The sequence below is a fragment of the Sander lucioperca genome, chromosome 15, assembly GCF_008315115.2.
Source record: "Sander lucioperca isolate FBNREF2018 chromosome 15, SLUC_FBN_1.2, whole genome shotgun sequence".
NCBI classification, from domain to species: domain Eukaryota; kingdom Metazoa; phylum Chordata; class Actinopteri; order Perciformes; family Percidae; genus Sander; species Sander lucioperca.
Genome location: NC_050187.1, coordinates 20,080,421 through 20,107,846, shown reverse-complemented (window position 1 = coordinate 20,107,846; position 27,426 = coordinate 20,080,421). Strand labels below are relative to the sequence as shown.

General features: G+C 40.6%; 1 protein-coding gene and 2 long non-coding RNA genes across 11 annotated transcripts in view; 1 reads left to right on the top strand and 2 right to left on the bottom strand.

Moving 5' to 3' along the window:
• Window positions 1-547: 547 nt before the first annotated feature.
• march8 (membrane-associated ring finger (C3HC4) 8) overlaps window positions 548-27,426 on the bottom strand; it is an 82,245-nt gene continuing 55,366 nt past the window's right edge. For 7 of the 9 annotated variants that reach the window (XM_035992274.1, XM_035992270.1, XM_035992273.1 and 4 more), the window contains 7 exons: window positions 21,479-21,529; window positions 13,439-13,518; window positions 12,095-13,033; window positions 5,860-6,040; window positions 4,885-5,020; window positions 3,137-3,151; window positions 548-1,966 (listed from right to left, as the gene is read on the bottom strand). In XM_035992274.1, the coding sequence (XP_035848167.1) occupies window positions 1,662-1,966; window positions 3,137-3,151; window positions 4,885-5,020; window positions 5,860-6,040; window positions 12,095-13,033; window positions 13,439-13,518; window positions 21,479-21,529 (1,707 nt within the window). In that variant the 3' untranslated portion in view covers window positions 548-1,661. The remainder of the gene's footprint in view (window positions 1,967-3,136; window positions 3,152-4,884; window positions 5,021-5,859; window positions 6,041-12,094; window positions 13,034-13,438; window positions 13,519-21,478; window positions 21,530-27,426) is intronic. The other 2 variants (XM_035992276.1, XM_031305508.2) reach the window with 2 other exon arrangements.
• Window positions 1,169-19,561, top strand: LOC118493223. Its single transcript, XR_004895213.1, has 3 exons — window positions 1,169-1,269; window positions 18,413-18,419; window positions 19,509-19,561. It is a non-coding gene; the product is annotated as an uncharacterized LOC118493223 (long non-coding RNA).
• On the bottom strand, window positions 8,503-10,108 carry LOC118493224. The gene is made up of 2 exons (XR_004895214.1): window positions 9,406-10,108; window positions 8,503-8,703 (listed from the first exon to the last, which is right to left on the bottom strand). It is a non-coding gene; the product is annotated as an uncharacterized LOC118493224 (long non-coding RNA).

The window sequence follows — 27,426 nt, the reverse complement described above, 5'->3', positions numbered from 1 at the left end:
AAGAAAGAAGACACTTTCGCTGAAACAGACTTCTGCTTGCCTGAAATGCTGAGCAATTATCCTATAAAGTACATCATGTGCAAACATCCAATCTTTCACCTTATATTCAGGAGTGTGTTAATCTAACTGAAGGGATGGACTGTAAATGTGCAGGTCCTGCAGAGCAAAAATGTGCCTATTTTGAGCAGCCAAATCAAATACACATAGTCAGCCTGCTTCTAAATCAAAACTATCCATGAAGCAATGGGAGGACAGACTAAAAATAGGCAGCTGTGGATTTCTCAGGGCACATCCTGTGACTAAGCAAACAAATCAACATATTAAAAACTGCACATGGAATATCACACTGGAAATACTGTGTCATTCGCATGATAGAAAAACATGAGCGGCGCTGTTTATGCCCAAAGGCTCTTGTAATGTTCTCAAGACATGGAAATTATCTCGCAATTTCCTGTGAACAGTAAAAAATGTTGTTTTTCTTTTTATTTATATATATATATATATATATATATATATATATATATATATATATATATATATATATATATATATATATATTTATTAATTTTTAATCATTTAAAAAAAAAAAAGTTTACATTCTCAAAGCCTTCAGAAAGTTCATGTTGGGGTAGAGAAGCTATGTGGATGGATTTTCCATGATCTGCATTAGAGCTTTGAGCCTGACGTCATATTCAAAACTCATTTTGTCTATTTTAACTAAAACACTCAAATGTTTCTTTCAGCATGATTCCATTTTTAACCCCCAATTCCTTTTTTGTCATCCATGGGAGGGTTATTATATATATGTTTATGTTTATGTGTGTTTGAGGAAATGTCAAATAAAACCGGAGTTCAAAGTTCGAATATGCTCTCCCCCATGTACAACACATACAGTAACAGAGAAGAAGAAAAAAAGAGTAGCAAGAGGAAGGGAGGGGATTTGTTGTGGGAACTAAAAAACAAAAGTGCTTCGATGCATGTCCAGATCAAGGCCTGGTCGGATCCAGACCAGCTCAGAGCTGACAGATTACAGCAACCGAGATGGCAGTAGCTGGAATGTTCCAGAGATCCTATGTGCGGCGCTACATACTGATCCATGGCAGGTTTGCCCAAGACGACTCACAGGAGGTAAAAACAAACAAATCTAACAAACAACACAAGCAAAGAAACCACGCATTAGAGACATGTCGACATCCAGAGCCGTTTGTGAGTCCATTTGTCTCAGTCCTGCTCTCCCAGAGGTGTACATACAAGTGTGTGTGTGTGTGTGTGTGTGTGTGTGTGTGTGTGTGTAGTGGTATCTCTCTGTAGAGTGGTATGCTCCAGGCATCTTCAGACATTTACAGAAGTCAGTAAAAACAGTCCGGTCCTGGGAAATATGAAAGGCGGAGTGTGGATTGAGGGTACAGGTGGAGGGAGGGATATGGTCTGATAGGAGGAATGTGGTTAGAAGAAAATAGTCATGGTCTGTCAGTCTCTGTGGATGGAGTTTTGGAAATATAAGACGACCAGAGGAGGACAGTGGGTCAGTCGGAGATCAGAAGAAGGGGAGTGTGTGGTCGTTCCTCGGTCACCGAGCATTTCCTTGACGGCTGCTCTTCACTATGGGCCTGCTTGTGTGTGTAGGATACGTAGGACAACCAATGGCATGGACTGAGTGGTCAGACATGGAGCACCTCCATGCTGTAGTCCTCTGTCTCTGTGTACTGGGAGGCGTTTGTGTCCGACTGGTTGGGCGCCAGAGCTTCCTTGCTCTCCAGATTCGGCTCCATGAGAGGCGGCTTCTCCAGCGCCAGCTTTTTACATGTGTCTGGCCGGTTCTGGACGTATATGACCCGGTTGTAAGCCTTGAGTCTCCTCCATAGATGGATGTAGACTTTGCACTGGACGTACATGAACACTAGTCCACCCGTAAAGCCAATAGCCACCACCACCAGCTTGGTCCAGAAAGGCCATTCTAGGATCCCTGAGAAACAGAGAGCAGATAAAAAAGAACACATGCACCAGTCAAACACACACTGCAAATAGGGCAATAGTTGCATTAATTACTTTATACTTTTACATCAATGTGATAAAGATTTTTCAGATATTCAATTCACTGAATTAGATAGATGATTTTCCAGAAAATGCACTACTTACATACAGCACATTGATAATGTGACATAAAACTACACATACCGTGATAGAGGATTTTATCGATACCACCCATTAATTTTCAGATCAGTCTGCACAACAATGTTTTATAAACAATAAGAAACAAATGATTGCTTGAAAAGCGGGAACACCACCACTAAAAAACTACAACACGACAGCAGGCTTTAGAAAATAATGATTTGTAGTAAATTTGCTAAACCGTGCAAAAACATGTCTATGGTCCCTGAGGCAGTTGTAGCATTTCTGAAAATTGCAAAACCCCTGAAACATAAGGCCTCAAGTAAAAGGTAAAAGATGTGCAATTATGGAAAGCTCGTTACCAATATTTGGAAAACGAGCAGCAGCACTAAGAGGCAGAAAAAGGATCTTCAAAAACAAAAAGGAGAACAAAAAAAAGTGTCTATAGAAGTACTTTGAAAATACACAGCTGACCTGCAACCGTTCAGTCTTTTCATGTTGGCCATTATACTTCAGGTAGATATTAAGGCAAGGAAGGTCCACAATTGAATGACATAATAACGTCATAATAGAAGTAGGTATAAGGAATGAAATACAAAAATGCCTCTTATAATGGGAAGAATACTATTTCACACAAGGTGGACATAGTATAATTTATATGGTAATACTTACTATGCTTATACAAGTTTATGAGAAGAGATTAGAGTGTTTGTTGTGTAAGAATGTTTGAAGGTTTGTTTTAATCATAAGTCACAAAGTACAACACAGACAATAAATCACAGCATGTTGCTCGGTCATTGTCTGTCTGCGTTATTTCGTTGGAACACTCAGTGAAGCGGTGTGAATATAACCGGCCTTTAAGGGTGAAGAAGCATTTTTATCCTGAAATCAAGGCAGACAAGGGAAGGAAAGGGGTGTAAAGTGAGGTTGGAAAAGAACTGGACACAGCTGACAGAAAAGCTGACGGGGAAAACACAATTCAAAAGGTCAAGGAAAGTCAAAAGGTCAAAGTTGAAATGTTTACCTGGGATTCTTCCGGCTGCATGAGTAAAGAAAGTGTAAGTATCATGTAAGACACACAAACAGATTGATAGAAAAGCGCAGAAATTGAAAGTAAAGTCCAATATTACAGTTGTATGAAATTCATCATGCAATCATAAACATTACATCTGCTTCACAAATCAAAGTAGACAATGGAATACATTTCAAGGCGTATTAGATCTAACTCTGTTGCAATATTTGCGAGCAAATTGAGAGAAAAACATAACTGTAGCAGAGGACAAACAGGACTGGTGAGCAGCTACTTGGCATCACCATGGTGATTGGACCTGACAGCCCTTAGGGACTCTAATAAGTCCGAATCATCAGGTTGGGCTTAACAGACACAGCCTGCTCTTCCATCTGCACGCTGTCTCAGAAGCACTGAATATGCCAGAGAGGAGTGAGTGGCAGCAGACGTAGTGCCAGCGGAAGATACAACAGCTCATCATTCAAGCAGCCTTCTTCATTTTCAGCCCTGATAGCGAGAGCATGGCCCTATCTGTCCGTAACTCAGTGCTGCTGACCACTTAGGTCAATATAGAATATATATAGAGCAGCCTAGGCGCTAGGTGCCGCTAAAGGGGCTTTTTAAACTCCTACTGTAGTCACAATTTCCTCTAACGCTTTAAAAGACCACTAACGCCCTACTGACCACTAGTTTTTACAGTGTATGGTCAGCAGCAGGTCAAAGTTTGGCACATACACATAATACTACAAAACAATTGGTGACCAAATCTGCCAACCGGCTGTAGCTTCATATCTACACACTGATGAAGGCCGTATTTCCAGACAAATGATCAAATAAACTTTTTGAATGATATGTTTGCGACTCTCTCTTCTTTATATGTATACATGCATCTAGGATAACGCACCAGTTGGTCAAAGCACAGTGGCAACCCTACAAATAGGCTTCATATTTAGTACGAAAACATGAGTGGTGTCAATTCTCTCGTCTAACTCTCGGCAATAAAGCAAATAAGAGTATTACCCAAAATGTCAAATTATTCCTTTAAATTGCTTCACAAAAAATTGCTTGAATATCATTGTGTGTTTAGATTTGTGCTGTCTTTGCAACAAACATGCATGCACCAAGCTGTTACTAACTGCTGTCACATTATGATGCCGGTCCTCACACTATGTACCAAGTCATTTTCTGTGACACACACACACACACACACACACACACACGCTGATAATACACACACAGTCGTAAAAACAACCACACAAACTTACACACACTTTTAAAAGTTAAGGGTCACCTCACTTTGCAGTAATAACCTCTGTCTGAAAGTCTCAATCTCAAATTGGATCTTAGAATGATAGACGTAAATATATCTATTTTTAAAATCTCTTTTCTTTTATGTCTTTTTACTTTCTTTTTTATGGAAATTCCCAAAAAAACATATAGCCAAAACATCATCTTGAAGAATCACAGGCTCAGCACACTCTTCTACACATTTGTTCGTGACTTAGATGCCCACTGAGCTTCTGCAAGTGAATTACGCCCACATCTATTCCAGTCTTAGGGAAAATTTCACACTATTTTCACTCAATACTCACACAGCTGAAAATAACACTACAGTTATGCAGATCTGTCATAAATACTGTATATGAATGATGGAAGACTGTGGATAAATGGTCGACATCTAACAACACTACATCCAACACAGACAACGGCGTTACATCAATGATTTCGTGTATGTTTGTGTGTGCGTCCGAGTCTGTGCTGACCTTGTCTGATTTCGTCTGCTGTTCTGTCGATGAGGACGTACAGCGACCATACCACGCAGGTGATGGCGATGACATGGAAGGTGACCGAACACATGATCTTCCTTCTCTCGCTCGCCGTCATCTGTAGCTTCTCCCACTGCGGCAGAGAGAAGGAGAGGACAAGGGAACGACATTAAAGGAGGTTAACAATACATTTACACACAAAGACAAAAGCTTTCAAACACACTTTAAACTTAAAGCAATTCAATTGCTGGCTCTCTTTTCTGGAGCAGCTCGGAGTGTGGGCTAAATAATGGATGGAGAGCATTCACCTTCTGTGATCGAGATCCAATGCTACATAACGTTTCTTGGCATGGCGAGTAAGACTGAAGAAAAGTGGCATACAGCCGGCAGCACACAGAGGCCTGGTGCCTTGTCTGTCACTGGCTTCACAATACATAATCAGGAAATGAGCCCAGGGATACAAAGAAAATACCAAATACTAAATCAGTTTTGTAAATGAGCTGTACAGGCTGTCCCAACATCCAAAATGCATTCCTCTGTATTTAGTGATGAAATGATTGCAGGGTCACTTTGATGAGAAGCGGACGTTGCAGTGCGAGATGGAACCAAGCATCTTTTGATAAACACTTCACGGCAAGACCGAAATACTCATCTCATCTTCACATGCTCATACGTGAACAATTTCAATGTTGACCAATAGGATTCAGAAGCTATTAACAGCGGAGCATTTGTTTAGGGTCCTTTGTGCAGCTAATGAAGGTTGGAGGAATTTTAATTAGAGTGTCCTGCTATCTTCAGGCCACAGCGATTGATAAGAGTCTTTAATGGGAGTGTACTGCCTCTGAACTATTTCAGTTAAGTTTGGACAGTCTGAGCTGCAACGACACCCTGAATTTATCAACTGAGGCTGAACTAATGAACGTGTGCATTAATTGACTTCAGACAAATATGTGCACATCCAAATGGTCTTACCTTGCGCAGTGGTTTGAGCTTGGTCTCCATTATGAACTCATATTTACAGAGCTCACAGCAGCGAGTGTCGGAGCTCTTGATCCACTGCTGTAGACAGGACTGGTGGACGAAGCGCAGGCTCCCTGTGCAGTGGCATGGTGTGATCAGAGGACTCTCGTCATCCCCTTCACAGTGACAAATCCTACGGGAGCCAAAGAATACAGTCAACACAAAGCTAGAGGCTAGACAGCTGTAATAGGAGGAAGACAGGGGAGAAGAAAGATCAAAAAGAGAAAAGTTGGCAGGCAAAGCTGACAGATATTTCCCTGAACTCCAGCAAACAGAGTTTTGGAAGATGTGTCAGCAAACTTGTAGCATTATCTAGTATACTTTTTTTTTTTATTATTTAGAAAATGCTAAATTATTCCACACATGCCACAGATCTAGAAAAACAAGGTGGGAACATTATTTCACAAATATTTAGACCCTGAACGCAGAAGACAATACATGTCCCACATGAATAAACTCAATCAAGTCAAACTCATTTGATTCAAAGCGCTTCATTTGCAAATCAAAATGACATTTTAAGAAAATAACGCTGTGTTCTTGCAAGGTCGCAGAGCAAAATTGGACACAGCAAATCTAATCTCAGATACCCTGAAGTTGTAGCAGCAGCAATCTTAAGGGGTTGGAAGAAGTGATACAAGTTGCCTGTAATCATAAACATATTAGACACATACAAGGAGTGCAGACAATATAATCAACAACATGGCATCCAATACACCAACACAAATGTTGACCTAAAAAATAGTTCAATTTTTAAAGCTTCTCAAATCTGGCATTTGTTGCAATGCTACTGCATGCAATTGCATTCAATTTAGCAGGTGTTTGTAATATTATGTTCATCCCCCGTAGATGCGTCTTCTGTACAATATTCTGGCAAAGATGCGGAGAGCTGGAACATTCGATAAGGTGTCTGCTACCGCTAAGGACTGCTGGACAGGCTTTTCTCAGTGAGAGGAACCAATCAGATTTTGATATCAGACTAAAGCGGTCCCCCACTCCTCCTCAAGATCACATGTCGGACACGGTCTGACAGGTTAGAGGACAGGAGCTGTTAGTCACCCATGCTAAGGAGGAGTGTATTTGTCGCGGAGATAGATTGTGTGAAAAAATCCAGACAACTTTGTACACACTTTTACCAGTAAGCAAGTCACAGTTTTGTTTCAGTGGTAAGAGACAAAATGAAGGGTTGGAGAAGGTAATTAGAGCACACACACACACGACATTGAATGAGCAATAAGCCCAAAAATCAGCCACTGCGTCTTACACCAGAACAAGCTACACAGAGGAAGCCACAAGCAGTTATTTAAACCTATACTTCAAATCAACTTTTTTTACCGATTGCATAAACCAGGAAAAGCTTTGACTGTTTCCCCCTGAGTGAGTGGCTCTTCTCTCTCAGGAAGAATAGACGAGTAAACAAAAGCATCTAAAGAAGATGCAGAAGGAGAAGAGAGCAGGGTGTTCAAATGGGTCTGTCTTTATCCTGATTCAGGGGAGGAAAATAACACATTAAGACACACATGCACACCCACACGTTAGAAAGTGAGCGAGCAAGTTAAGGTCTATTTCCAGACTACACTGATCTGGCCAAAGCGTTACAAGATTAAAAGACAAAGTGAACAAAGAAGGATAAAAATAGGTCATTTCTACAGGTTTCTCAAATAGAAAAGGAGGTGGAGGGAGTGGAATGAGGAGGGATTAAGGGATAGAGGAGGCACAATTAACGTCTCTGGAAGAGCGTATTTTCTCTTGCTTATGGTTTTTTGTATGGATCACAAGATGAACTGCAGATTATGTCCCCACACATACTGTTGTGTACAAACTAAACAAAAAACAGCCTCAAGACCTGGACTCTCTTGGTGCTCATATCAAGGGTTGGCTCCTGCTGAAATGGACAGATTTGACAAATGATTCTAATGTTGATGTGGATTTGTTTTTAAACATAGGAGGGCATAACAACAGAAAAATTGCTACACCTCCACATGGAGCCACGGTGGAAATAAAGTGATCAGTAAACAACATGAATGGAAGAGGACTGTAGGGATCTTGAGCTGAGAAATTTAGGTTTCAAGCTAGATGCCTGCTAGATTGTCTTTAAACTGCTGCAAAAAGGCACTTAAGAGATAACAGAATAATCCCAAACCGCTATTTACTGTATCTGTTTCGGAAGCAGCACATTCCAAGCACGTTAGGCATGGGAAGTTAAAATTTAATTTGCATCGCTTGAGCAGCCAAAACCCACCCTGTTAAACAGTAATTTCGGGATGGCAGAGGCGCCGTTACAGTATGTCAACATTAAAATGTGAGAAGCAAAACAGAGTCGGGAAATCACAAACACCACAAGCTGAGCGAGAAACGAGCTCAACAACATTAGAGCCCTGGCGAGGCATTCACTTTTTTGCGGTTTGCCCGTCAGTTACCTCGTACTTCTCCTGTGGCATTCAGCCGATCTTTGCACTCATAACTCTCAATGTCTCACTTTAAGATTCACTCCCTCCAGCTATTCCTTGCTCTGCCCTGGACCTGAAATGTTTATGTATTTATTTTCAAATTAATTTTTCAACACCATCTTTTTTTTATATTTCTTTTTTTTTTTGAGTTTGTGCTAAACAGATTTTCTTCGGGCTGGTATGGGGCAGAGTGTGACATCCAAGGCATTTTGTTCTCTCCTGTTCTCAGCATGTTTTTAGTCGGAACAGTTTAAGCTCTACACTCTGCTAGAGACACGCTGTTCAGAGAAAAACACAATTCAATCAGAGGCAGCACCACCCTTTTTACTCCTTTCCCCTCTGTGCATGCCTTAAAGCAGCCATATTATGCTCATTTTCAGGTTCATAATTGTATTTTAAGGTTGTACCAGAATAGGTTTACATGGTTTAATTTTCAAAAAACACCATATTTTTGTTGTACTGCAGTGCTCTCTCTCACTGCTGCATATCCTCTTTTCACCTGGTCTCTGTTTTAGCTACAGAGTGAGACCTCTTTTCTTCTTCTTCTTCTGTACTATCTTTGATTGCACTGCACATGTGCAGTAGCTCAGATGTAGATCATGTCAGCTAGCTAGCTCCATAGACAGTAAAAGAAAGGCTGTTTCTACAACTTGTCAGTTACAAGGCAGGATTAGCTGGGAGACTTCTAAATGAGGGCGCACATGTAAGTAGTCCTTTTGTAGATTATGGTGAACTTGTGTGTGTTGTAGCAGTGCTTTGCTATTGAGAACGAGGTGGCATGCTAGCGTTAGCATTAGCGTTAGCATGCTAACGCTAACGCTACGAGCTAATGGTTGCGGTTAGCCTGCTCGTTTCGGCTTGTGACGTCACAAGCCGTGCCGATTTTGAACAGCTCACCCAGAGACTGAAGGCAGGACACATTCAGAAACCGTATCTCACTCTAAACAGCATGGATGGATTTTTTTCAAAGTTTATATGTGTGTGGAAGCACCAGAGACACAACATAACACCCCAAATCCCAAAAAAAGTGATTTTTTCACAATATGGGCACTTTAAGAGGTTACTTCTCTCTTTCTGTGGCCATGCTTGCCTTAAAAGAGAATATGAAATGTGCTGAGAAGAAACTTATCTTTAGGAGGAAGGTTAAGGAATTACAGACTCTTGTGGTTTATATTGTTAGACGTAAAAGCTTAAAAAGGTACTCTTTGGAGTTTTTAAATACTAGAGGCCCTATGCAGCCATGTTTGTGTCCCTGTTTTGTTAGGAAAGTATCTGGTGTACACAATGTGTTTAGTTGAGAAACACAAAATGTAAACATGTGTTTGTACCTTTAGGTTCCTCTGAAAAAAAGTCCAAGAGTCCAAGTCACCTCTTGAGAGACTTTCGATTAATACTTTCTGAAATGTTGTCAACAAATGACCTGGCTAATAATTAACATGCCATTCGTCTGTTCAAACAACCACGCACCCATACACAGACTTTTACAGGGGAGGTCAGGTTCTGCGCTCACGCTTCAAGCCACCTGACAGAAAGCTGCCATGATGTGTTTGTTAGTCAGAGACTACGCAGGCTATTTGAAGCTAATAATCTGTCTCCTGATCTCTGAATCTGGTCACCTTGCCAATTCTAAGCTCACGTATCTCTTAGCCCACAGCTGACGTATAAAACGTATAATCTGGAACGGACTACATGCACAGACCACAGCCCAGGGGCCAAAAAAACAAGACAGACGTATATAATTGACATTCCTTTGTGTTTAAAGGGGTGATAGAATGATTATATAGGGTATTTCACACTGTTCCTTAAGGTCTCCTAATAGAGTATGTAACATTGGTTGGGCTGAAAATTGCCCAAATGCTATTTTATTAGGCCCTTAACTACCCTGTGAATATGGCTCTATTTGGAACAAGAGCTTTTCTTCCAAATATGGTATGCTCATGAATATTCACATGAGCTGCGCGCTGATTGGTTTGAGCGAACCACATAGAAACACATTGGAGACGAGACTGCAGGTCTCATATTTCAGACACTGCAAAGTTATACATTGTTTGTCGGGCTATTTCGTTATTAAATTCACTTCTGAGACTTTTTTTATGCTCAGTTTTAATTTCGTCACGCCACTCATATAACATCTACCCCAAGGTCTTATAAAGCTAACAATGGTGTCCGATTTCAATTTAATGCATTTTTGTGAACATTAGCTAGGGATTTCGTTAGTTGCTACTGTCCCTTCAATCCTATGTGTACAGATCGCGGCTAGTTAGCTTCACTTTCGGCATAATTAAAGTATATTTACAGTTTGAATTTCATCACGCCACTTATATAACATCTACCCCAAGGTCTTATAAAGCTAACAATGGTGTCCGATTTCAATTTAATGCATTTTTGTGAACATTAGGGATTTCGTTAGCTGCTACTGTCCCTTCAATACTATGGGTAAAGATCGCGGCTAGCTGCAGGCCCTGGAGCTCCATCAGGGCCTCGGCATTTTGTAGTCCAGTAACCCAGAAACGGTGACTTTGCGCGGGTATGGAGCACCGCGGGCTTCCCTTCGTGACAGAGATCCAGCTAGCTCACAGCGAGCCGGAGTCTATGAAGTAGGACACGCCGGGCGGCAAGGCAGCACTGGCCGCTGTCACGTAGCCTGCTGAGCTCCTGCTGAACTCCGACACACAGTCGGACAAAATTTGCAATTAGCCATCAATTTTCGTAAAACATAACATCGTAAATATCGTAAAATATTTGACCACTGCCTTTTCAGCGGCAGTTTCAAAATGTGAGATTTGCATAGTAAAGGGGTATCAATGGGATTTTGAACTTCTATGTATGTCCTATTTACCCTCCAAACTGTCGTTATTCAACTATGACAAGGTAAAAATCGGTTTTGCATTCTATCACCCTTTAAGACATAAGAGGGCCTAAAAGCGATCAATGTAGGGCTAAAAAAAATTAGTAAGATCTACCGCTACCATGCCTCATCTGTAAGGGCCACGCAGCCATGACCTCGTCTGTAATCAAATATTACTTACAATCTGTCCTTCCTAACATAGCCTGGATCTGCCAGGCAGATTGCACACAGACTGCCATGTGAAGACTGATGATGGCCCTGTTAACCCAGTCGTTTATTGTGCCCTGTCTGCTTCTTTTACACTATTTCTAAGACGGACACACACTCCATTCCTCAATACTATTAAATGTTTCACCCTAACCTCTGCCCCTACATCTTTTCCTTAACATTGCCATCCATATTACTGCAAAGATCAAAGCTTGCAGGCAAAATCAATCACAAATTTTCGCAGCCTACGTAAGACACTGAAATGCCTCATCAATCTAGTAACAATGAAAAATGATTTAAAAAACACAGCTTGACAGCACAGTAAAAAACATGGCACACATACTGAGATAACTGTAAAGTTAAATGAAATTGTATGAAATGAAATAAAATCATCTTTCCTCTAGAAACACTAGTGGTTGAATCAGGACATCTCATGGTGCTGCAGTGTGTGTAGACTAAAGCACCTACGTGTCAGGTTCTCCTGATTAACAGCTCCACTCCGAGCAGCGGTTTTGAGGACAAATACTGCTATGGTGCAAGATATTTGCTGGGTAGTTAACAGGATGAGAAGCTCTCCACTACTCCACAGGGCTCTGGGGTTCACTGCCACGTTACGGCACAGGGATGGTCTGGGCTCTACCAAGTCACAGGAAGGGTGGATTATACCATCCAGAAAGTCACCCACCTGCACCAGTCTTCAGATAGCGAATAGGGTGACAGTGGCCCAGTTTTCTCTGACAAAGGGGACGGGCAGCAGTCCAAGTCGCTGTCCTCATCCATAAAGCACAGGGGGGCAAGAGGAGCACCTGTCCCAGCCATGGTGACTGTTTCTGGGGTGGCCAGCTGAACCTTTCCCCTTGAAACTAGACTGGGCTGGTCCTCCTCAAACACGTCGTCATCTCCCAGTAGATCCTCGACCGGGTAGCCTAACTCACTGCCTTCCAGAAGGACACTAGAGGACTTGGTGATGTGGAGATGAGAGGTGTAGCTGCCCAGCTCAGAGCACTGCAGGCTGGCCGAGGTAGAGGATCGAGAGAAGGGGAGTAGGAGATGGAGAAAGTTGGCGCTCGGAGAGTGATGAGGGTGGAGTTGGGTGTTGGAAAGAGGAGGAGGAGGGGTGCGGATGGCAGGGTCAGATGGGAGACAATTGGAGGGAGGGATGCACAACATGTATTTGTAGTTGTTGGTGAAGGAGGGGACGAGGTGGGGGTTGGTGCGTGTTGAGCAGGCTGGATTTTGGTTCTGGTGTGTGGGTGCTGCAGCCAGCTTGCCGCTGAGCATGTGCGCCCTTTGATCTGAGCCGGGTGGCTGAGCGGGCTTGGGCTTCAGCTCCAGCTCTCCCTCCGAGCAGGTGCGGTCTATAAAGTGCAGGCCACGACAAAGGCTGTCCACGCGTTGGCCCACATCGTTCAGAGACACAGAAAACCTGAGCGAGCCGTTTGGGCGGATGTTGACGGAGGAGGGGCGGAGCAGGGAGAGCCAGTCTCGTTGTTTGGTGTGTTTGGAGGCTGGTAGGCCGTCTGTGCAGAGGGTGGTCACTGAAATACCTCCTGAACCGTGACAGGTTTTACCGTTTGAATTCAGCAGAACCACTGCAGTCTGCTTCTGACAGTCCTGATCCTCACTGCTGGTGTGAATGTGTTTTATGCATGTGCGTTTATGAAAGAGGAAGTAATTGACGGCAGTGGTAAAGGACAGCAGGAAAAGGAATGAGAAAAGACAAAAAAGAGAAATGGAAAAGACATCATGCATTTGAAAACAAAGGAACTTGAAAGAAGGAGATACAAGGTTTCGGGGGCTTTGCCTCTGCATGAAAATACCAAACACTGGATGACCCATTTTACTATATAATCCATTTAACAGCAGGTTACACGCAACCAAGACTACTTCAAACAGTGACAGTGTATTGCTCAAGGGTAAAGGATAAACATCACCCAGTGATTACCATTAATGGACTGATAAATAGATTCAATTCATTTAAGTTTTCATATCATTGTGGACTGAGGAGTGAAATGGAGGTGGTTTGTACCTGCAGATATCCTGGCTGGAGGGGGAAACCGACGTCCTGGAGAAACTGCATGGAGCGTTGACTGAAGTTGGGCTCCCCGCCTAAAGGAACAAAACAAAGATATAACTAAAGAAATAACTACTGTATTATTCAACAGGCAGGATCAAATCATATTTCCTGTGTTTCCAGTAAAGGTCCTGTGTGGTGAGAATGAAAAATTAATTATAAATCTGATCTTTACAGAAAGAGTAAGCACTTCACGCACTGATGCACAGGATGATAAAAAGGAAAAACACAATACTGGCTGTTAATCTGTCTGATTAAAGTAGAGCCAAGCAAAATCTGTCTCACGAAAACACCAGGCTGCCACGGAGCGAAGCGCTCAGGAGACAGACTGCGAGACAGAGGGAGAGTTATGAAGAATGAGGCGCTGAGAGAGGCACAGCTGGATGACTTAAGGCTATAGACTTGTTCAGCCTCAACAGAGAATTTTTATACAGATGCAACAGATTACTAAAAATGGTTCAAAAGGAAACTTCTGGTTTATTACAACTTGGGCTTTATTCACAAACGCACAAAAATATATATTTTTGCCCTTGATTATATAATTGATAGATTACTCAAAATTCATTAATAATAAATTATATTTCCTTTTAATACTGTACTATCTTATACATTGGCTGCTGTAACTTCTCATATACTGACACCTACCAAATTAGCCAGCACAGTAATCACAAATCGCAGTCACTGCAACATGGTTGTGCGCACTGCATGCACCGCTCCACTGTTTTAGAGTTTGAGTGTGGATGGATGAACGTGGTATTTCCAACATTTCTGTCACATGGAAAAACTAAAACCTTTTGGAGCAACTACAGTATCAGCTTTTAGAAGTTATGGCACCTCTTTCCTCTTCTCCAGCCATGGCCACAACAGCTGAAGGCCAACCTTTTCCAGGAAAGTGTGTCACTTGTGAAATGTACTGGCTTCCAAAATTAGAATTTGGCCAAAAGAACTACTTAAGGCTTTCTGCAGTCTCTGCTCACAGTGACTCCTGGAAGTTTTTTTAAAACTTTGGACAGAGCGAGGCTAGCTGTTCCCCCTGCTCCCTGCAGCTAAGCTGGTTCTACTTTTATTTTTAGCATACAGTCATGAGAGCGGCATCAATCTTCTCATCTAACTTTAAACAAGAAAGCGAATAAGTGTATTTCACAAAATGGTGAACTATTCCTATAACAATGTATAAAACGTGTGACCCCAATCACAATGGGTAAAAGAACGGATCAGATGATGTTTGGGTTGCAAACGTTAAGAGACGGGGGGGCGGGTGGGGGGGTGGGGGAGCGGTAATTTCAATGAGAAACTAATTAACTATTGATTTCATTTCTAACTAAGGGGAAATTTATAGCTCATGAGCCCTGACACCAATCAATAGAAAATTCAATGCCCAGCTATGCCCTTCGGTCTGTTTTTCTGAACAGCTCTTTTCTGTCTTTTTTCACTCCCACAAAAAAGACACAAACATGCTGTCCCTCTCTTTTCTATTGTCCTTCTTTAATAGTTCATCCAAGGTTGCTTGAATGTCTCTTTAATATTTAATTTTCTTATTTTAATAAGAACTGCGTAAGAAACAAAAAGATCAGATCAAAGCAATAAAACATAGCAACCAGCACTATATGTATGCTGCTTCAGCTCTACAACATCGACAAAAGAAACAAAAAACTGATGACATATGCTGAGCTAAAACATCATGTAAATGAAATATGAGTGTAAACTTGTAAAAAAAAAAAAAGGTTAGTCATGCTTACACTAATAACACTGGATGGTACAGTATCTTTATTCCTTAGTTTAATATGGGTGTGTAAACACAATGTTCCAGTGCCGTCTTGCCTCCGTTAATCATTTGTGTTGTGATCTCGTGTGAGTTGGCGGATAGATAACTAACTCTGTCTCTGAGCAGACTGAAACAGCAGAGTGATGATAACATAGTTGAGATAGTAATGATTAACATCCTAACAGCCTGTATGACTCTTCAGACATCAGCTCTCTCAAAACTGCCCTCTCTTACGACAAGGACCTTTGATGAGCAAATGAGTGCCAGCATTTAATGGAGAAGCAAAACACTGCGGGCAATATCTCAACAACTACTGAAAGATTGTGTCATATTTTACTTTAGAAGTTAGAAACTATGAAAATAAAAATAATTATTGGATGTATTAGTGGATGTATAATGTATCCACTCAGTTCTTGTTGCATTCAGTTCTTTGGCTCTGATTTGCTAATTCATTACAATCCAGCCTTACATCATACTCTGACTGTAATGAACCTGTTTATTTTGCTTGGAAACGGTCTCTTAAGTCATTATCATAACTAATCATTTAACCGCTCTCCTTGAGAACTCCACACACACACACACACACACACACACACACACACACACACACACACACACACACACACACACACAAATCATCCTCTTTCCACTTTTTATACCTTTCATTCATTTTCTTATTTCTTCTCCTTTATCACATCTGCTATTACCACGGCCTTCATTCTTCTTTAACCGTCTCCATCTGTACCTGTAGAGAACTATAGCTCTCATTTTCTAAGCCACAGGGGCCTTTTAAAAGAACAACCTTTAAAATCTAACAGTAACAATGAATCACTGCCTCTCAGTGAGAAGCTCCTTACAAGTTGGACACATTGTTGAACAGACCGCATGACTGGACCAGATCTTGACAAGGTGCCAATAGAAAAGCAACATAGAAGATAACCATCAAAATGCATTATTTACCTTGAAAACAGAACAAAACAAACCCAAGGTGTCAGCATCCACTTATCCTCATCAACATCACTTTCATGTCACACTGAATTCTTTTTAATATATATTCTATTATTAAAAACTTTTTATGTTTGACAATCCAATCCAAATTCAAGGCCCACTTACTACAGTACATGTAGCTTTTCCCCAAGTTTTTGACCACATCACATAATCTTTATCAGTTTGTGATGGAGGTCGAACTGTTGACATGTTTCTAAGGTCAATAATCAACTTTAAAGGGTACGTTTTCTTTCACTTTCTTGCCAAGGAAGATTGATGTTTGTTGTCTCATGTTTCTCTGGGAACTTTAATGTTAAAGTACTTGCTAGAGGTTTTTAATAGCTGCAGAGCTGACATGATCAGTTGATTAATCGATAGTAAATCAACAGACAATACTCTTGTTCCAGCTTCTCCAATGTGAACATATGCTGCTTTTCTCTGTTATATGTGATAGTAAACAGAATATCTTCTGATTTTGGATGCTGGACATTTTTCATAAAGAATAAATGATTGACCTATTAGTTAAAGGAATGATCTGCAGATTAATCTATTATGAAAATAATCAATATAGTTGTAGCACCGGAGCCAGCTTCAGCAAAAACCAGTAAAAAAAAAAAAGAAAGAGCAATGCTGCTAGACAAACAAACAAACAAAACTAGGATGTGTTCCAAGAAATTAATAATTAACTTTCAAAATAGTGGCTTGGCTCAGTGCCTGGTTTTAACATTAGTGGTCTGCCAAGCTGAACTGGTCCAGTAGATATCTAGGTGGACAGACCTGGTTTGTGCACTGTAGCAATGGAGCATGAAACTGAAGCAGCTTGAATTTCCCCAAACATCCCCAGATGTTTGGCTGACTGTCAACAGCTGCCCACTGTACGGTGGGTCGCTGCTTTGTGTCTTTTTAAGGACTGTAATAGTTTAATTCCTTCCCAAACAGTGTAGGAGGCATCACACAGCTCCCTGGCACGGTGCTAAAGAGAGAAACGGCTACAGCTATGCCTCCTGACCTCGCCGAGTAGAAAATCAACTCCTGCCAAATCACCGGGCAATCCTCAGCCCACTAAAGCTTTCAGAGCTGCTTTTATAGATATTCTACACTGACCATTCCTTCATTTAACAAAAATGCTGATTATTTGCCCTCAACTCCACCTTTCTTTCACAAATCTCCAGACACAAACAGCTCGATAAAAGTCACCTTCTGAATACATGAATCAATGAACAAACAAATACACAGCAGAAGAGAGATAATGAGGTTTTGGCTTTGAATACACGCACACATTTATATCTAAGACCATACACCTTAATCCCCCACAGTGACAAGCTCACTAATGGAGGCAATATTATCTTTATGAAACAATTTACCCCCTGGCTAAATGCTGCAGCTAGTTTTCCTGTTTCTGTCCTGTGTATTATCTTGTGTATTACATATAGAGGTCCTGGTGTGTGTGTCCCATGACAGGTATTCCAGCGAGTGTTACATGTAACTGGATACCTGGAGAGGCAATGTTTTTCGGAGTCGATTAAAGAAAATACCAACAGTTCAGTTGTCTACACCACAAAGGGACCACAAATATCCTGCCAGGTTATCAGTATAAAACTAGAGCAGATGCTTTGACAGAATGTACAAATTCCTCTGACATACAAATGATCCACACTGTATTTCCGTGCCAAGCTGGAAATGTTATGAAATGTTCCTCTCAGGCCAATGCTGTGGTTGTTTATGTAGAGAGATATCTTTTAAGCAGGTCGACAATTGGATATGTGCACATTCATTTTTGATTTGATCTGACACGAGCCAATGTGATTAAGCTTGAATCTGTGCCATGTGAAGCAATGTGGGGTATGTTTTTGTGTCCTTATTTTGAGTCTGGCTGGAGCTTGTGTAGAAATGAATAAAAATGAAACACGTGTCAGTCAAGATCATCAGCTGTGGCACATGTGTAAATGAACTTAAGTTCTTACCAGCTGTGCATTTTACTGTGATCCATAAAAGTGCTTTCATCTTTCATTTTATGGAGCTTTGCATCATATATGAACTTGACCTACATTTTATATTCTTTCAGCAAAAAGGAATGTTTCAAAATAGGAAAACTGCAGAGTGGGGAAACTGCATTTATGCATAAAATAATCTTCTGTAGTCTCTCAGATCATATTCTGATTCAAGCAGCTTCCAAGGAGAGTGGTTTCAGGAAGGAAAAAAATATATAACACCTCTATAACAGTCCTCTGTTGAATCATGTCTTTTTAGTTTAATGGCGCGTTCATGCCACCTCGGAATGACAGGGACCGCCTCCGTGATTACGATGTTTTTCCGACTACCAGCGTTCACATGGTTAGGATGGTCGGGACGCGTGTTCTTCTTCTTCTGTTATATTGGCGTTTGGCATAACAACTTGTTGCATGACAGTGTGTGAAAACCTGGTGAAAACATGAAGGCCACAATAATTTGCTGCTGTTTTCTTATGCGAGCATACAAACAGCACATCGTCAGGTGTTTGTGTTATCTGCAGGACAACAAACGGGAAAGGACACGGATAAGGTTTTTTTTATACATAGGCCTATTTATGAATAATTTGAAACATGTTATGTCTGTGTATGTTTCTCAGCAGAGGCGTTTGTCCACAATAAATAAGTTTATTGTCATTGAAATATGTTGAGTGAACCAAATTCGCCTACATCAAACGTCAGTTGTCAACAACGTGTCACCAACTGGGAAACTCGGTTAGCAAAATCTGGCCCGAGTTTCCCACCTCTGATTCCCACAGGAAGGGACGTGAATGATGACGTTTTCACTCGGAAAAACGTTTTTCCGATGTCCATGAACGCACGGTAAGTCTTTGACAATATCTGTCAAGAGTTTGAAGAGGACTTCTTCTATTTCCTTGCTTAGGTATTCCAAACTAGTCTAGCGATTCCAACCAGCAACCTTTCCAGTCACAAGCCTTTTGTTGAGATTACCGGCAGACCAGAGAACAATTAAAATAGATTTAAAACCTGCCAGTCAGTGGTATTTCCCTTTAGGAAGGAGCAAGAAACACCAGCTGACAGGCAGACTGCTGGTTATTAATTAAAGCTGTCAAACTTAAGAGCCTTGTTAATACTTTATTTCTATCACTCCATTAAACACACATTTGTTAGAGGTACGGTGGTCTACGTAGGACATTCAATGACAATGCACAGCGTCTAGAAAGTACTAACTAATTAAATCCACCCCTCCATTTACGCATGAGATACCTGGCACTACGATTATTGGCCATCTCGTGTGTGTGAGTGTGTGTGTGTGTGTGTGTGTGTGTGTGTGTGTGTGTGTGTGTGTGTGTGTATAAAGCAGGTGCAACAAGAGAAACACTTATTACGACTCCAGACTTTTCAGATGTGACTAAACTATCAATCGTTACCATTATACATTCAGTTGTACTGTTCAACCTAGACTAAATGTTTGAAATAACCAGGATGTTCTTGAGCATGTTTAAATGAATCGGTTTCACCTATTTTAAGCCCCAACAAGCTATTAAACCAAAATATCCTGCCACAGCAGCTCCAGTCTGATACGGCTGTCTCCACTGACACAAAACAAAACCCTGCTGGAAACAAATTGACATTTTGGGAAATCGCCTATTCGCTCTTTTTGCTGAGAGTTTGATTAGAAGTTTGATACCACTCTCGTATCTGTCTGGTACATAAATATGAAGCTACCGCCTGCAGCTGGTTAGCCGAGTATAGTATAGCAGAAAGACTGGAAACAGTGGAAACAGCTTGCCTGGCTCTGTCCAAAGGTAACGGAATCTGCATACAAGCATCTCTAATGCTCACTAATAACATGATGAATCTTCTTTCTTTAATCTCTATAAAAAGTGTAAAGACTTCAAATCATAGTTTTACAGGATATGTTATGTGCATGATTATTTTATCAGCTACCATAGGCAATTTACATAGAGGTAATGACTTCGCTTTCCACAGAACTCAATCACATGAGCAAGTCCACAAGTCCATAATCCTTATATCACTGTTTTGTATTTGTACTTTAAAGTTCTTACCCAACTTGAGTTGGAAACATTTGATACTGCAGGCGTACGCCCTGGTTCAACTTTGTACTCACTGCTGTTGTGCACACAACACACCCTTACAAAACAATGGATGACTGTAGTGAACATTTTGGGTCTGTTCACGTTTGGTTTCACTATGGAATCAGTAGTAAGATAAGATAAGATAAGCCTTTATTGATCACTAGAGGGGAAATTCAGGTGTCGCAGCAGCACAATAAGTGTAGATGAATAGAGAAGAGTAAAAGTAAAGTACTCATTGTTCAGCTGTATTGCACAGAAAAATGTGAATATTGTGTCATGATTCTGTGTATTAAATACACATTAAATATATTGCATTAAATACGATACAATAGATGACTCAGGCCATGATCAGGTGCATGAAGGTATTAGTGTGTACAATCTACACATGAAAGCCTTCCTGGTTTCACCACATCTCTTATCTGCCATCAAATTGAAATAGAAGTAAAATATGAGTTCTATTAAATAAATCAATAACGTGAGCCAGTTTATGTAAAGTGGTCAGTGTTTGTTTTACTGAGGCCATACAGTATACACCTCTCTAGTCTGAGAGTGGCACATTATCTTAGAAAACAGTATATTTATATTTAACCATATATGTGACCCTGAAAATGATTGTTGGTATATTCGTCCCTCAGGTGCAAAACCTTCCATCCCTCACGTTTTAAAATAACTGGCTTGTGGATCAAACATTATTGCAGGATTGGTCCCATGGTGATGTAGTGACCCTGACACCTATTAGCACAAGTAAAGGGTTTATCCTTATAAGAGGCTCAGGAGAAAAAGGATTTAATCAGATTCAATGCAGGGTGTAGCTTTGCCTGAGAGAACGAAGAAGAGAAGAGGGAGGAAGGAAGGGAAAAAATAGAGAAAGACAAGAGTCACAGAGAAACATCCTGTCTGACAAAGAACAGTGAGCTGAGAAACTGAGTTGAAAGCCATGTCTACTCTCTGGAGATCTCTTGATCAGAGGGGAAGCTCCGATTGTGGTGATGTGATTCAAGAGAGGCAGGTTATCAGCTACTCTCTGTGTCTGTCTCTGCTGTCAATCTCTGCCTACCTCCAAAGCTCACATCACCGCCGTCCTCCTGTCTTTATGTTCTCGCTCTTTTCTCTCTCTGTGGCGGAGGAAGGCCACACATCATTCATTAAAAAAATGTCCATTTGTTTTGCTCACCTTTGATATATTGCTGGACCTGCTTGCAGAATGACCCAGAGGCTTTTCATTCTGTAAAAGAGGAGAAGAAAGACAGATCATATCTGCACATGCATTCTGCACAGTGAAAACTGACATATTTACTATTGGCATCACACTAAATGTGTAATGAATGGTGCTGTATTTGATCATTTGAAAAGATAGAAAAATAGAGATTCAGATCTATCACTAGATAAGTGACATTTTGACCTGCTGGTGGCACTACAGTAAACATCAGGGGTTCACCAAAGTCAGTAGGATTTGTCCTCCTTGCAACATGAATGTCTGAAGCAAATTTCATGCCAATCCATACAATAGTTGTTGAGATATTTCACTCTGGACAAAGTGGTGGACTGACCAACAGACCAACATTGCCATGCCTAGAGCAATGCTGCTAGCATGTATACAAATTACAATGAAAAGCAGATTTATCTCATAATGCAAAGGTTTTTATAGTGTAGATATGATAATATGAATGAAGAATTCTATAGCAGGAATAGGAAGGACTGATTCATGGTTTGTCTCCTAACGAGCACAGCAAAGCTACATTTCTCAGCAGCTGAGCCTAAGCCGTTTGGCCTCTTAAGTTGGTAAACAAAGTTCTTCTGGTGTGAGACGAAAGGAGGACAAGCCGATTACATAACACATCCGTCCAAACTCCAAATCAAATGGTGTCAGAATATGTGTATCATTACCCAGGGAGCGAAACAGGCCAATACTGTCAGCACTCCACACAGTCCAGTATTGTTCTGAGGCTGTAATGATCCTCGATTCCCACTAAGTGTTCTCGGCTTGCATCCGAGACTCGGATAAACAGCCACTGGGGTGTTGTACTGCCTTCAGTATTGGTATTTAAGCGTTGCGTGGTTTCTTAATGAGTAATCAATCATAGTTACATAATGCTGAGTTCACACCGGCTCTGACAGGACTGTGGTGCTTTGGAAGCAAACAAATCTTTGTGAAGGTAAATCAACTCTGTTCATAGACTGTACATATACAGCAGAAAGCATGGCCAGATTAAACTGTTAGGGGCAAACATTTCCTCCAAGCTACAATCACATACAGTGCACACAGCAGACCACACGTGGAAGTCTTATTATTCAGAGTATTTGTTAGAAGGAGAAGGATAAAGATAAATCATCTCATTTTCGAGGGGTTCTTTAAGACAATTATACAGAAAATGCATGTCGCCCAATTTCTTTGGAGATTGTGGGAACGAAGAAAAAGGGTTACTCAGTATGTCTCAGACTATATGTAGATCTATATGGGATTAAATGTTGTTTTAAATATGGAGGATAGTTAAAGAAAATGGATTTAAAAATGAACTGCAGCCAGTGAAAATGCCTTTTAGACTTAGGTGGTAACCAAGCGACTCATATATACAACCAGAGTCCCAGAAATCAACCAGTATTCCTATGCAGGAATAACACAACCTGACCCAAAATTTCAAGTGTGTCAATTAGTTTGTGATATTTTGATTACATTTCAATGTAATTAAGCATAAGAATATGTGAGCACATGAGAAACTAATTAAGTTGATTTTGAACACTGGAACCTTAGAGGTCTGGGGCCAGTTGGTAATCCAGCCTTGCAGAGGACACCAAGAGAGACACCTGAAGACACACACACACACACACACACACACATATATATATATATATACTGATAGGCAGCATATGTTTGTGTGTGTGTGTGTGTGTGTGTGTGTGTGTGTGTGTGTGTGAGTGAGTGAGAGAGAGAGAGAAAGAAAGAAAGAGAGAGGGAGACACACACACACACAAGAGTACCCAACTTGCTTTTAAATTCTTAATTACTTCAGCGCTTCACTCTTGTCCTCGACTAGTTGTCATGGTGATAGAGGACCACTGTGTGTGCCAAGTCTCTATTTTTTATATATATATATATATATATATACACACTCTCTGCTTCCTTCCATCTCAATAACTCCTGAGGACATTTATTTAAACACAAGACGCACACACACACACACCTTGAATATAGTTTCTGAGAACGCAAACACAGCTGAACTCGCATCCAAACTTACAAATTATTGGCCTTTGAACTACTGTCACACACTCATCTAGTCTTGCTAGGAGCAAAGGGACAATAATTTGTGGTCAGTGCAGAGAGTGCAATTAAACACATCTTACGTCTCCCTTCAAATTTTCTTAGTCAGCTGGTCACAGAGCAATAGCAAAAGTGTTCATTATCTGATAAGGCAAAGAGCTGACATTTTATCAGAAGAAAAACACAATTCTGAATAAACAACTATAGGCAATTTCCTGTCACTTTGACAAACTAAAATGCCATCTGCAGCGTGTGGCCATTATCTTCAATCTCAAACTGTTCATCTCCTGTTTTAATCTGCCAACCTCCTGTGAGATGCACTTCCTAGCTGGTGAATTGACAATTCGAAGGCTTGGATTCACATGCAAAAATATAGAAACGAGGACAAAAAAAGTCTAGAAAAACATCACCAGGGATTTTGCAGATATAACTCTCCTACTCCGTACTAGTGGATTAAAGTGAAGCAGTTCTCCTCCATCTCCATGTTATTTCTTCAATGCCTTTAATACAATATCACACAATGATAAATACAGCTCTCAACGGGTGCAATTTGTGCAGCAAATCTATTGTCAGATTGTCGAAGAACATACACAAAATGTAGTTTTTTTTTGTTTTTTTTTTACAGGAGATGACAGACAGGGATAACAGGCACTGCAAAAGCATAGAACAAAGTGATGATCCTTCCCCTCAATCCTCTTTTCTTGGCCAAAAATGGAATAACAAGCAGATATGCCCAGACCGAGGGTTTCTGGGAAATAACAAGGCCACAAATGGACCGATGACTTTCATAGACAGCAGTGCTTAGAGCAGAGAGGCTGCAGACAGATGACAAAAGATGAGAAAGGAAATAGATCAACACCATTTCCATGCGTCCTCTCTTTCTTTCTAACCCTGTTTCTCTAAAATTCCTCTCAAACTGTGCAACCTGTACAAGCTCTGGGAGTCACCTTCACTGCTGCCATGACTGTAGACTATAAAGAGCCTTATTCTCTGGGCTCATGCATAATTCTGATAAAGAAGGGTTCAGGTTTCACACACCGCTGTGTCCGTCTTTCTTCACCTCCTCTGTGGGTTCGTTTGCAGCCCCAGCCTTTGATAACAACTTTCAGACTGGACTCAAGGCTTGTAAGAAAACGACGCAGGAGAGTACAACAGAAGAGGGGAGGTCATATTCAGAGGGATCGCTGTGTCTTTCAGGGCTCTGTTCTTGGCCCACAGAGGGGTAGGGCTCAGCTCGTTTTTATGCAAAAATCAAAAAAGATAAAACCTCAAAAAGGCAGGGTTGAATTCACAAAGTTTTATCCTCAACAGAACTTTTTAAATGTAAGGGTAATGATTGGGAAATAGATTATATACACAGGCTAGAACTGAAACAATTCAGTCAATTTTAATCAATTGGCAACCATTTTATAATCAATGAATTATTTCAGTTGTTTAATCAAGCACTCAAGCAATCAATACCAAACATTCTAATTATTTGTTATTTCCCACAGCCCAATATGACATTCTCATAGCTCATTTTGTCTGACCAACAGTCCTAATAGAGATATTCAATTTACTAATATGACGAAGACAGCATAACATCCTCACATTATTTATCGGATTTTACATGAAAACACTTAATGTGACCACAAAGAATGTAAATGCTTGTGGAATATGAAAGTAAAATAACTGATCAAATACTGCTGTAGGACTGATTGTGAAAACAGTAAAACACTGAAAAGAGCCGTAAACTTTGAAAATTACATAAACCAGCCTAAGGTTAATCTCTCTTCTTTTGTTGACAAACTAGAATTAGAGAAATTAATCTTGCTACTAGATTCTTCCTCCTGGCTTCTGCACCATTTCCCACCAGCATCATAAAAGTATGTTTGTGTTTGAGGTCAACAGCTTCTCAGAATACAAACCTGAGACCTACCGTCAGCGAGGCTGCTTACTGCACCATCTGTGCATATCTAAACCACAACACAGACATGAAATCGAATTTCGCGTTAGGCTTCACAAATGAGAGATGCTTGTTAAGCGTGCAACCCTTCACCTTGTACATTTTTTGTCATGAGATTGAGACAATTTTAAAACAGCTATGGTGCAGAGTTTGTGATTGTTTGTTTGTTACTGCTTATGCATTAAATATTATGCATGCATGTGGATTTTTTAAATTATTTTGTTGTATCCATTTTCCTAAACTGGCTCCATCTACTTTCCGTTATCTTTACTTCCCTGGAGTATCTTTAACCATCCCACAGAGGACATGCCTGGACTTGTCTGGAGTGATAGTGATTGAGACACTCATAGAAAGACTAATGCCACATGAGTTTGTTTTTCCAGCTGTGAATAAGCAACCCTAGTGCTCCTTTACAACAACCTTTTAGCTGCAGTGCATTATCGTCTGTCAAGGCTTCAATCAGTGGAAAAAAATCAACCATCAGATCTCATCATTGCCAGCAACATGTTAAAGCCAACATTTCTGTTGCCTGGAATCCTCTTAACTCTTAACCTGTAAAGAATCACAAATATAAACAATCAACTACAACATGCTCCAAGCATGGAAAAGAAAGAACTTCAACCTTCTTCAAGTCACTGCAGAAATATAATTAACGGGAAGGAAACTTGGAGAACGCAGACCTCCGCCAAGGCCTGGCCCATAACATTAACAAAACATTAACATTAACATTAACGAAAGTGAAAAATAATGTGTGTATTGTCCTGGAGAATTGGATCCGCTCCGGTTCTTCCTTGGCCCATGCTACACAGCAATGCAAAGCAACTCCATAATCTACTGTAATAACAAACCACCTGTTTCCAGAGGTTTTTGCTTTTGGACTTATAATTGGTGGGATGTATGAAAGCATCTATTTTCAGGGTGCCAGGAGGCAGAACACTGATTATGGGCAATCAATGGCATTTTAACAGATGTCCTGGAAAACACAATGTTCAACAATGGCACCTCTGTACAGGAAATGCAAAATACATCAGGTTTTCTTACAATAAGCAGCTCCTTGCTGTGCGTCCCAGACACTGACAGAGAGTTGTTTAATGCGACAGTTACACAGTTGAAAAAGGGCCAAAGACTTCACTAAAAAGACTAGGAGGGTGTGACAGAGATTGTAGAGACAGAGGAAGAGACAGAGAAGTCAAATGAATGATAGCTATCAGACAGTGATAATGAGGGGACTGTCGAAATAATTAAATCAGGGAAATTAATGGAGGTCTTTCTTTTCCTTTGTTCCTTCTCTGTAAATCCCCTGCATGTATAAGTGACCTTTGCAAGCTGCTTAACTCTTCATTCAACAGAAGGGTATTATTTCATAATCATCAGTTAAATGTCCAGCAGCTTACTGTACCTACACCTTTGTCTATGCATACTGTAGTGTGTTGAACCAACTGCTCCACCAACTTCTACTACTATGAAAAGTATTAAACATGTATGTATCAATAGATTAAACTAACTCATCTTCAGTCACTTTGGTAGTATTCAAAAGGAATAATGGATGTTACACAACTGAAACCTTGGGTGTTTAAGGATTAAAGGAAACAAAAAATAGAAGAAATATATAAAAATATAAATAAATTCACTGGCCTAATTTAAACATGATAGGAACAAGAAGAATGCATGTAATCTCACACAATGCATGTAGAATTTAAATATGTGTTACCAACAAGTGAAAACACCTGTCCAGGTGAACAGAGCCTTTCACTAATTGGTGAGAGAACTGGATTTAATACAGATACAGTAGAATATTATTTGATCATGTAAGGTTGTCTTTCCATGATTATTTGTTGGAAATCAATAAACCGAGCTAACTTTTTGGAAAATCCCATTCCCTGGTGAGGGATGTGTGCTTTCTGAAATTGTGAAGTAG